Source organism: Solanum pennellii, chromosome 4, assembly GCF_001406875.1.
Source record: "Solanum pennellii chromosome 4, SPENNV200".
NCBI lineage: Eukaryota > Viridiplantae > Streptophyta > Magnoliopsida > Solanales > Solanaceae > Solanum > Solanum pennellii.
This window is the reverse complement of record NC_028640.1, coordinates 61871838-61883097: the sequence shown is the minus strand read 5'-3', so window position 1 is coordinate 61883097 and position 11260 is coordinate 61871838. Positions and strand designations below refer to the sequence as shown.

At 34.7% G+C, this 11260-nt stretch overlaps 2 protein-coding genes and 1 non-coding gene across 3 annotated transcripts; 1 reads left to right on the top strand and 2 right to left on the bottom strand.

The window, feature by feature from the left end:
- Window positions 1-248: 248 nt before the first annotated feature.
- Window positions 249-4733, top strand: LOC107015796 (protein SLOW GREEN 1, chloroplastic). The gene is made up of 4 exons (XM_015216209.2): window positions 249-1028; window positions 2918-3064; window positions 3611-3691; window positions 4287-4733. The coding sequence occupies exons 1-4, from the start codon at window positions 405-407 to the stop codon at window positions 4470-4472; spliced, it is 1038 nt and encodes a 345-aa protein (XP_015071695.1). The 5' UTR covers window positions 249-404; the 3' UTR covers window positions 4473-4733.
- A 517-nt stretch (window positions 4734-5250) lies between these two features.
- TRNAK-CUU lies at window positions 5251-5323 on the bottom strand. Its single transcript has one exon. It is a non-coding gene; the product is annotated as a tRNA-Lys (tRNA).
- LOC107016365 (purple acid phosphatase 23) lies at window positions 5324-10464 on the bottom strand. Its single transcript, XM_015216850.2, has 8 exons — window positions 10155-10464; window positions 8202-8393; window positions 7610-7946; window positions 7115-7332; window positions 6778-6968; window positions 6415-6696; window positions 6008-6153; window positions 5324-5692 (listed from the first exon to the last, which is right to left on the bottom strand). The coding sequence occupies exons 1-8, from the start codon at window positions 10405-10407 to the stop codon at window positions 5620-5622; spliced, it is 1692 nt and encodes a 563-aa protein (XP_015072336.1). The 5' UTR covers window positions 10408-10464; the 3' UTR covers window positions 5324-5619.
- Between the last annotated feature and the right edge of the window lie 796 nt (window positions 10465-11260).

Here is an 11260-nt window from a genome sequence, read left to right as displayed (position 1 = left end):
TTAAATATAAACTTAAATAACTTGAAATAGATTAGTTTTCTTTCGATGATCTAACATAACATCCATATATTTGTTTCTTCCACAAAATCCTTCCAACTTCCATTAATATATATGTAGAAGCACATTTCATGTCTTTTATATTCTTTAAAGCTTAATTTAGTTTATTATGTAGTAAAAAATTATATATATATTTTAATTATTTATTAAAACGTATTATTTTTTCGAATAAAATATGAAATGAAATCAACCCACCTATCCCAAATTTGAGAGAGTACCTTAGCATCCATTGATTATATTCCCTTAAACCCTTGAAGGTTTATGAGAGAAAACCAAGACTTAATTGAGCACAACTTTCAGATGGACTAACCTTCCATTTTTGATCTTCTTCTTCTTCTTGTGCTAAAATGGTTTCTTCAATTGCCACTAAAATCCCACTTTGCCTACACTCATCAACCCTCAATCACAACTCAAATGTTGTTCAACCCATTTCCCTCAAAACCCTTTTTCTTCCTCCCCTTTACAGTCCCAAAACCCTGAATACTCTTTACCCCAAGCTCCAAGCACCTTCCAAATCCCAAAATTCAGCTATTTTGACCTGTTCTTGGAAACCCCAGAAAGGAATTTCCAAGTTTTTCAGTGAAAAGATTGTTGTTTTACTTGTTGGGTCATTCTTGTTTATGGGTATAAGGGCTAAACGTGTATTGTCATTGCCACAACCAGTTCAAGGAAGTAGTGTTGTTGAGACCCAAGAAGGAGATAGTGAGGAAGAAGTGATGTGTATGAAGTTGTTGGAGAAGAATCCGAGAGATGTTGATGCTTTGAAGACTATTGTTAATGTGAAGATGAGGAAAGGGAAGACTAAAGAGGCTTTGAAGTATGTGGAGAAGCTGATTAAGGTTCAGCCTAGAGAAATGGAGTGGAGGCTTTTGGAGGCTCTTTGTTATGAGATGATGGGGCAGTTAAGTAAGGCTAAGAGGTTGTTTAAGGAGATTTTGAAGCAGAAGCCTCTCTTGCTTAGAGCATTGCATGTATGGTTCCTAAACCCTGGAACTTCTATTGAGATATCCATAGATGCTTCCTTTGTTTGGTGTGTGTGTTTATACACTAGTTTATATTGCATTGACACCATGTGTGAGTTGAGGAGGATTTGATAATATTTGTCTTAACTTTTGAGTTATTCTTGTTAATGGTTGTTGTTAATGATGATATTGGATATGCTTATAAAACATTGTTGAGTGTAAAACACTAGAGGTCATCTAAATATCTTGTTGTGTAGAACTTTGTGCATTAAGACACTGAATGACAGACCTAACAACCACTATGTGTTGTTTTATTTCTTTTCTTATTGTTTGTTGTGGTGTATGCTGGTTTGACTGATGCAGCTCCATCGAGTCAATGATTTGTTTAGTTGTGATATTTTGTGACTGTCAAATTCTGCAATGGAAAATGTCAATAACCTAGTACTTATTTGGATATCTGTTTTATGGTTTGAAGACTGAACATGGACTCTAAATTTATGTGGAAGTTTATGCTCCTTCACGATAGATGTTGAATAGGATATCCATTTTCTTTATCAAGTCAATGGCATAGTGACGGTCACCATATCATCAGCTATCCAGATAGTGATCGAGCAATGTGTTCTTGTGAATTGATATTCTGTAAACACTGAGAAGAAGGATCATGTAGCTGGCTGGAATGCCTTGGTCTATACAGTTTTACATGACTAAAGAAATGCAGGTCTAAATGCCTTGGTCTAGACTGTTTTACATGACTCAAGAAAAAATCCAGGTTTTGTTCTTATCTGGACTTGTGAAATTCACCAGTAACTACATTTGAAGCCCAAGAAATTTGGTTAAGTTTGTGTAAAAAGCTGTTTTCAAATGGATAACCATGCAATAGCTGAAAATCCTGTCTCACCGTTGATTTTTTCAAGTCATCTTTGTTGACTTCTTGTTCTATGGATGTGGCAACACTTGGTTCCCATTGATGTGGTATTTAGTGGACTTTGTGCTTGATAAACTGAGGACTGAGAAGGAACGGTTGCTCCAGAAGCCTGTTGGCTTACTGGTGGTTCTAACCATGTTCTTTCTGAACACTAGGGGTACTACCTGGTGTAATTAAAAATCAATGCTCAAAGAACACATGATGAATTATTTTAGAATTATGCACTTGTATGAAGGCTATCATGACCTTTCATATAAGGTAAGCTTTGACGCATTGTTATTAAAATACAGATCAAGCTTCCTTGAGGGGAGCAGTTCTACATTTGTCAGTTAATGTATAGTGTTATCTAACTTTGGATCCTTAGGGTTTACTATTCCAATCTGAGACAAGAATATTTTGAGATCAGTTATGTCATTTTCAAAATACCATTCCTATTGGAATGAAGAAGCAATTCTTTGAAGGATAGCTACAATTTTCAGCAGGAGGAGAATAATTTAAGTGTAAACATATAAATCTAAGCGGTGAACTTTGTAAGTAATCAGAATCAATAATGTATCTGTATTAAGTGATGACACTAATCAATTTGATGCATCCTGGGTATGAGTATTAAGTATGATGTGTGTCAGAAATAGTGGTCAAACTTTAGGTAGTCTTTTGTGTAATTCGAAACACCACTATGTCCTACCTGTTTGTCACTGGCATGTTCAGATCAAGGAGGAGTCCAGGCATCAAAGAGCAGGTGTCATGCTGTTTCTGATTTCTTCACTACTTTCTCTTCACATGTATAATTGAATGGGCATATAATTTTAGGCAGTGAGTTTGAATATTTTGCTTATGTTTGCTTGGCCTATTTCTTTCATTTGCCACTAGTAACTTGTTATGCTTGGTATGAACATTTCATTAGAAGTAGAATACATCCCTTCTCAATTATTATAAGCCTTTGCTTATTAAGCTTATCATTGAATTGTTCCAGGGTTTAGCTATGGTGATGCACAAAAACGTTGAAGGTCCTGCTGTTTTTGAGATGCTAAATGGTGCTCTAGAAGTTGCTCGTCAGGAAAAAAGACTCAATGAGGAACGAAACATAAAAATATTAGTCGCACAAATGTATGTTGTTAAGGTAATGTCTTGAAGCACACCTGCTAAATCTGATTTCTTTAGTGTGACATTTATCTGTTACATCAAAAGTAGTTACTCAACTCTCATGAGGGGCCATGTAAATCATGATATCCTCCCACTATTAGCTTATGTTTTGTAGCTTGTCTGCTGTAACATCTTGTGCCTAAGTCGATGCATTAAGTGTAACAAAGATGTCTACCTTGTTGCTTTATAATGATACCATTGAATATCCCTAGAGTCTGATGTAACACTGATGTACAGATAGAAAGAGAGGCAGTGTAGTTGGGTAAATGGTGAAAGTCTGACCACTTGCATGATGGTCTTGTTTTGCGGGTAATAGGTTGTCCGAGCATGTTGTCTTTTCTAAGTTAAGAGGTTGTTTTTTTTAGTAAAGGTCATGATAGCATCAGTTCTCACCCACATGGTCAATGTTTTGATGGTTAGAGGACCCAGTTCTAGCTAGTTCTCCCCTATCTATTTTAAAAAGGGTAGAATAAAAAAATGTTCAGCCTAGTTCTCCTCTCTTACATTCATTCATGTCTTGCAGGGTGAGTTAGAAGAGGCCTTACAGAAGTTTAAACTTCTTGTCCAAGAGAACCCAAGAGACTTCAGGCCTTATCTGTGCCAGGTATTTGTGTTCTGTTTTTCCACAGCATATATTACTTTACAAGCTTCAGTTGTTCTTGAATTATGAGCTCTTGTGAAGGATATGTTAAGAATTAGCAAATTAAAGCTCTGTTAATGAGCTTAAACTTCTGGCTAAATGTTATTGTGCATCCTTTTATACCCAAGTGGCCCACTGTAATACTTTAAGAGCTTTTGATAATTGATCTTGTAATTTGATCAAGGTTGGAGATTGAACCAAGGTTCACATATTATGAGATTGGTAATACACTAATACTGAGAAGAATGACGATAAAATGCTGTTTCATATGTACTCTATGCAATGCTTGATCTACTCTGGATTAGATTCTAGGTCACTGATAACATGGTCTCAGGCAACAAAGTAATTAAATGGACGCCAAGAGATGGCAAAGCAAGTTAACTGCACAGTGAGGAAAGGGGGATGCATGGTTAAGCAATAACCATGTGTCATGCATATGCAGCAAGATTTGCTCTCGAGTGTAATTAATTCCGATCCACGTGATGATGCATGTGTTCTAAAAGCTTAATGGATATCTTTGTTGTTCTTGAATCTTACCGTGTTTGGTACTTGGTGACAGGGAATAGTCTACAGTTTGTTGGACAAGAAGAAAGAAGCCGATGAACAGTTTGAGATATATCGAAGTCTTGTACCCAAAGAATTTCCCCAGAGAGGTTTCCTTGATGATGTGGTGTTGGCTGCAAAGACAGAAACTAGGGAACAACTTGAGAAGGAGTTCAAGAATGAATTCTCTTACAAGACATGAAAAAGCCATGTCCAATTATCACATTTTCAACTAAGGCTTTATCATGACTGGATGGTTAAGGGTATATGGAGGGGGTTAGGATAGAATTAAAAGCACTGCTAATGTAGACATACAATATAGTTGAAATCTGAAGTTTAGTCTCCCTTGGAAGAGGAGTGAAGTTGTAGGAGAGTACATTTTTGTGTTATCTCTTATGTTGATATTTCTTGTCTTTTTGGTAATCGAGAAATCCCCGAGGCCTGCTGGCAGTTCTATATTCGATGGATAATTGATCCGCCCCTCTAATTCTCCCCACTTAAACCTATATATCACTTGGCTATGCGCTCTGAGGGTAAAAGAATTCTTAGTTCGTCTCTACAAGTAATAAAGCAGGAGTTCTCAAATATGCTTATCCAGTCTTGTATTAAAATTACTAGACAAGATGCATACTTTTCTTTTTTTTTTCAATTACGACTAAATAAATTGCTCTATTTAAATCCAGCTCCCTACAAGCTTGGGTATTTTTTGCTATAAAATTTATGACAAGGTTTTCTCAAGGCATGAATATCATGGAGTATGTGTATATATAGCAAGAATGGAGGATCAACGTGTGATTTTCATGATTTCATAGTTCGACTCACTAATTTTGATATGTTTTTACTCGAGTTGAATATCTATAATGAGAAACGTAAATTGTTTTAGCCAATATGGTATTACATGGGATTGAAACATATGTTTCACCAACAAAAAGATTGATATATTTCTACTCGATATTGAAACATTAAAAAAAAAAAATTAGCGCCCACCGTGGGGCTCGAACCCACGACCACAAGGTTAAGAGCCTTGCGCTCTACCAACTGAGCTAGACGGGCTTTTCTGGTTCACCCATTGTTATTTCCATTTCTATACATTTAGTAGCTATAATCTCATGGTAAACAACATTACATATTGTAGGTGTGTCCCTGGACATTTAAATCAAACTATAGGTTTCAAAATAAATTTCTAATCATGATAAATAGAGAGAAGAGTGCCTCCTCATAACGACAAAGGTTGCATATAGGAATTCACTGCTAACAGCATATGTAATATCAGTAGCATGATAACTCTAGTTTAAGCAATTTAGTCACAACTTCCAATTGAGTACTCAATGGCAAAATTATGTAACAAATTAACAAGAGAGAATACTCGTGCAGCTGCAGTGTTCCAACGCCAATGGTATTGATGGACTCAACCTGCTATCCCTGTGTTTTCAGTATCAATGCAATAACACAGTTGTGAGGAACTTTTAGACAACAAGAGATTTGTTACTGGTGTACTAAAGATATGATGATATCGCAAAAAATATAAATGGTTGCAACAACAGTTACTAACTGGACTGAAAGTCCTTAAAGAGATTTTACAAAGAAAAATAGAAATACATAGTTCTAGTGACTACTATGACACAGCAACAACTTGATGATTAAGATTTCAGACTTGTGTACTAAAGATATGATAAACGCGAAGAATAGAGCTAGATATAGATATGATAAACGCAAACAATGCCCATATATAATCACCTTTGAAGTAGATGAGACGGTACCTTTGAGTCAACAGAGCAAGACTGAGGTTGTCTTACAATATATATTTGATCACCATGACTGTTTTCATGATAAATATCCTGATTGCGGTGCCAAGTCCACAATGCATGAGTTGAATTTACCATCTGCATCAGTATGAATGGAGAAAAGTGTGTTGAACCAAAAAAAAAAAGAAGATGATAATTATAATAAAGATGATTAACTAAGTTAAGAGTGTCTGTAATAGGACATGTCTATGGATTAGATGATAAAACACCTAAGCAAGTTGATACACAATCAAATCCTCAATCAACGCGATGACTTGTTTTTGTTGCATATGTTTCCTTTCAATAACTGCCTCTAGAATAAGAAAAGTAAGTAATACAGTTGAAGCTCTGGCTTCATACCTCCAGTATCCCGTGCCCGAAGCTGCTCTCTCTATATGCACTCCATTCTGGTTGTCTATCCCAGCAAAATTTTCCTTTGGCAGGTCCACTGCTAAAGTTCATGTGACATACACCTCCAAATTCTGGAATGTTGTCACCTGGTGAAGGACATTTCCCAGGATCATCTGCATGATCAGCGTCAACTTTCTCAATATTACCACCATCTCCGACTGTTATGTAAACAGGACCACATGGATCCAAAGTATAGTTGTAGACTCGATTCATTCGCTCATATGCATGTACCTGAGATAAGTCCTAATTGAAATTTTCTCGATAATTAATGTGGTTATTTATAGCCAGGATTAGGAGTGTATTTCAACTTACATGACCGGAGAAAACTATATCAACGCGATATATATATAGTATTTCTTCCATTTCCTGCCTCATGCACTCAAATTCTTGGTAGTGTGAAGAATAGCTATTGTACCAAGGAGAATGCCATGCAGCCACCAGCCAAGGAGTCACGCCACGATCTACTTTTTTTAGATCATGCTGAAGCCAAGAATACTGAGCACCTGATATCATTTTTTAAAAAAATTCATCATTTAGTAAGATCAGTAGGCGATAAGCTCACATATTTGCAGCATTATCTTTCTTTATGCAAGTATACCTCAAATATTAGAAGTTAACAGGCAGTGAATTAAGCAATTTAATCACTTACTCGTCTGATTATAATCAACGTAGGCTCCTAGCATGATGAAATGGATTCCTCCGGCATTAAAAGAGTAGTAAAGGTTACTAGTAGATCCAGATTCCTTTGAAGGAACAGAATATCTTGTCAAATATGATTGGAATGTGAGCCCTGCTGCTTGAGGCTCAATCTCGTGGTTTCCTTCGATTACCATCATTGGAACTCTTGAGATTAACAGCTCCATAAACCTGAAACTCCAGTTTATTCAATTCAAACTTCTCCTCCGAAAGCTTTTAAGTTTCTTTTCCATTTTCTACCAGTTCATTAATGTCTCATAGGCATATGTAATATGATGTTTAAAAGTAGATTGCGATTCATAACCACAATGTATCTATTTGATGAGCACCCGGTGAATAGTGTAACTAGCATCAACACGAACCTCACGCCTAAAACAAACAATTGCATAGAGCTAAAAAGTTTTAAAAGACTAAGGAGATTAGTTATGTGAGGAAAAGAATAGATGACCTTCCCCATCCATCCCATCGAGGTTGAAATGTTTCTCTTATCGGTGCATCTGGAAACTGACAAGAATAACATGAAGCTCCTTTACCACCAGTGGTAAGGTATTGATTCGCGTAAGTTAAATCTCCAACCATCAATATCATGGAAGGATCATTCATTATGAGATGATCAATGGTTGTGGTTGTATTGCTTGTAAGACCCAAGTCACCAACAACTGCTATTCGTCGTGGATACTTGTTAGGTGCAGGCAATGGAAAGGTCTCAAATTCAAGTTCATCACTCATTGCTGCTAAAGAACTATCACCACACTTGTAGTAATATTTTGTTTCAGGTTCAAGACCTACAGAAGAAAAGAAAAGAAACTTCATTGCAACATCTACGTCATCTTGTTAATCCTACACGTCAAAGACTCGTAATTCAGAGGCAACCAGAGTCATGTACACATATATTCAGCTTCCAGTATACTAACAGAACTAAGAATAGTGAAAACATTTGCTTTTCATTGACATGGATCTCAGTTTGAATCAGCAAAACAGAAAAAGAAGACAAGTGAGCGAAGGGAACATATGAAGAGGCTCGATGCAGATAACCTTACCATCAATTTTCACATGATGAATGATGCCAGAACTGTAGTTCCATAGCCCTTCAAATGGATACAGTTGACTGTAAACAACTGAAACTCCATTTTGCTTCATTATGTACTTCCCACTTTCCTTCCCATACCATACCTCACTAGCCACTGTTTCGGGATCGTGTGGAGTCACATTTAGACCAATCTGAGCTTCACCTAAAAGCAATCACAAACTACTTTAAACAACTTCAACACAATTCCTATATTGCAATTGGTATACATCTTGATCTAAGATCTCTTAAAACCCATGGAAAGAATATAATAGAACTTGACGAAAGGAAACCAACATAAAAGGAAAATAGTATACAACCATTCCAGAACCAAAAAGCCAAAAGCAACCACACAACAAACATTAATAAATCTAAGTTGTATGTAAAGAGTGTAAAATGTGTACATGCTCCAGTCAGGGAGTATCTAGGAGGGGGCGAGGGTGTTCATCCGAATCCCAACAACAAACACACATAGTATAGTTCCACTTAGTGCGGTCTGAGGAAGGTAGAGTGTACATAGACTTTATCTCTACCTCAATGCTGAGGTAGAGAGGTTGTTTTCGATACATCCCCGACTCAAGGCATAATCAGTCTTGGAAAAGGTATAATGAAAGTACAATAGACAATAATAGTAACAAAAGCAACAAAAGGAACAAAATAGTACTAAAACAAAATACTACTTCAAACAATCTACACGAAATAATGCATATATTTTTAATCCCCTGAACACAAGACTAGAGGTTGGCTAAGTGGTTTAGCGGATTCAAAATTCACCTTGAAGTTCTAGCAGTTTGTCCACCCTCTTACATGTTTAGTGCAAAACATTTACCTTAAATTGACTTTAAGTAGCCAGATCACATAAACACTATTACATGCATTAAAGATTAACTCATTAAGGGGTCGTGAGGCACAGTATATTAGATAAAATAATGCATGTATTAGCTTTGTATACTAATACCTTGTTTCGTATTCTTTTTCAATCAATATGTAACTGACACCTATGAGTAATGCAAGGGGTTTTAAAGCATAAGTAAGCATGATTAAAAATCCAATTACTACTCGAACCCTTTTTTTATATCTTTTCCACCATAATTGTGGAGGGTATCTTTGTAAATAAATATTTTGAGAAACTCTGCAATGCATGTCATTTATAATACATCAAATCAACAATGCATAAGAAGTAATTTCAGCATAATTAGTGCAACCATAACTAATACAAACATTACTAATATATTATTTAGTATTATTCTTATTCACCCTATCAGTCGACCCCTGAGTACTTTGAAACTTGACCAATTAAATCCATCTAATGAAAATAATGATATTTGAATTTGTATATATTGTTCCTTGATATTGGAATATTCCCCTAAATACTTTTTGAATTTGTAACTATTGTTCCTACATCTGGGAATACTCCCTTAAGAATCAAAGAAGGACAGTACTACTCAACGGATCTATGATTTGAAGTTTTTGAGGTCCTATGGCAAATTAGTAATCTCAAGTAATTTTACTTCCTTTGATCTCAATTTGTTTGCGTGACTTTCCTTTTTAATCACTTCAAAAAGGATTGTCTCTTTACCTTTTTTGCAAGTCTTTAATTCTAACTTTCCACACTGATACTTTCTTAAACTCCGTACAAAATCAAATCATAATAAGTAAACATCATATAAGCAAAAATTAAATACTGGATCCGTCACTAACAATTAAGTGATGTGAATAAAATCTAAGAGCTAGACAATATTTTCTTAAAAAAGTAGCTACTCAAAGAAGCAAAATTAAACATAAAAGGGAAATTTCAATAACTCAATTGATTGATTAACTGAATTTTCGATTTTGTCATTATACCTAACAAGTAAGCCCTTACCCCCACACCCAATATTTTTCTTCAAAATAACACAAAATAGAGTAGAGTAAGAAGATGATATACCAGTGATCCAAGAAATCCACATTGAAGATGAATTAGCTGACAAAGCAAGAGCAATTTGTTCTGGAAAAAATGAAGTTACATTCCTCTTAAGCCTTGGATGATCCATTGGCAAATCATCACTTCCTTTATGCAACAAAGGATCAAATCTATGAGTTACTGGCTCAAATGGTCCATCCAATGTTGTTGGTATTCTCTTAGCAAATATTGTTACAACAAAAAATTGTAACCAAAGTGTAGTACAAATTTTCTTCATCTCTCAAAACTGGAGTTTATTTTAACAAAAAATCATTCATGTGTTTCTTAAGTTGGTTGGAACACTTAAACCATGAGCACAATTAATATATATATATATATATATATATATATATAATATTTTATTTTATTTTATTTTGTCTTTATCCATTCGAATTTTATTAGGATGTTGACTTGATTTTCTTACCTTATTGGAATTTTTTTTTTTAAAAAGACAACATTATCATAAATGTTTTTACTTCTCGTGAAAGAAAAATATATTTTTCTTATATATTTGATTTATTCTTTTCTTAGAGGGAAAGTCTAGCAAAACACAATAGAATTCACAATATAACCGTTTAAACATCTTGTCTATGGGGAGATTTTTTTTCTAAACATATTTATGTTTTTTTTATAACATTAGTTTTTAATATGTAAGTCGCTTGACCAAACCATATTAATAAGGGATAATTTTATATATGACAAACAGATTTTATGAAATAAGATTCCATGAATATAATTAACATAATTACACTTTATGGGTATAGTTTAGTTTGTTAGGTGACTTTAAATTTGTATAGAACGTTTTTTTATTTAAATTCATACAAAAAATTTACTTTTTCAGTAAATGCTGTAACAGTAACACAAAAGATGGTAACAATAAATTCACATAATCCCATGATTTGAGCAAAACGTTCAAAATCAAATGTTTTCCTAAAAAGAGAATTCTAAAGCAATAAAAAGACAATACCAATTCTAAAGCGCACGATTGAAGCATTCAATTTCTTTTAGATAAATCTATGAAACACTCGGGCATTAATGACCCTATTTGATATATATATATATATATATATATATATATATATATATATATG

Excerpts from the sequence above, each read along its gene's own strand:
- LOC107015796 (XM_015216209.2), top strand. The coding sequence starts at position 405 with ATGGTTTCTTCAATTGCCACTAAAATCCCACTTTGCCTACACTCATCA. Across the intron at positions 3,065-3,610 it reads CACAAATGTATGTTGTTAAG|GGTGAGTTAGAAGAGGCCTT; the intron begins GTAATGTCTTGA and ends CATGTCTTGCAG. Across the intron at positions 3,692-4,286 it reads TCAGGCCTTATCTGTGCCAG|GGAATAGTCTACAGTTTGTT; the intron begins GTATTTGTGTTC and ends ACTTGGTGACAG.
- LOC107016365 (XM_015216850.2), bottom strand. The coding sequence starts at position 10,407 with ATGAAGAAAATTTGTACTACACTTTGGTTACAATTTTTTGTTGTAACA. Across the intron at positions 8,394-10,154 it reads GTGGATTTCTTGGATCACTG|GTGAAGCTCAGATTGGTCTA; the intron begins GTATATCATCTT and ends GATTGCTTTTAG. Across the intron at positions 6,154-6,414 it reads TCGGGCACGGGATACTGGAG|ATGGTAAATTCAACTCATGC; the intron begins GTATGAAGCCAG and ends ATACTGATGCAG.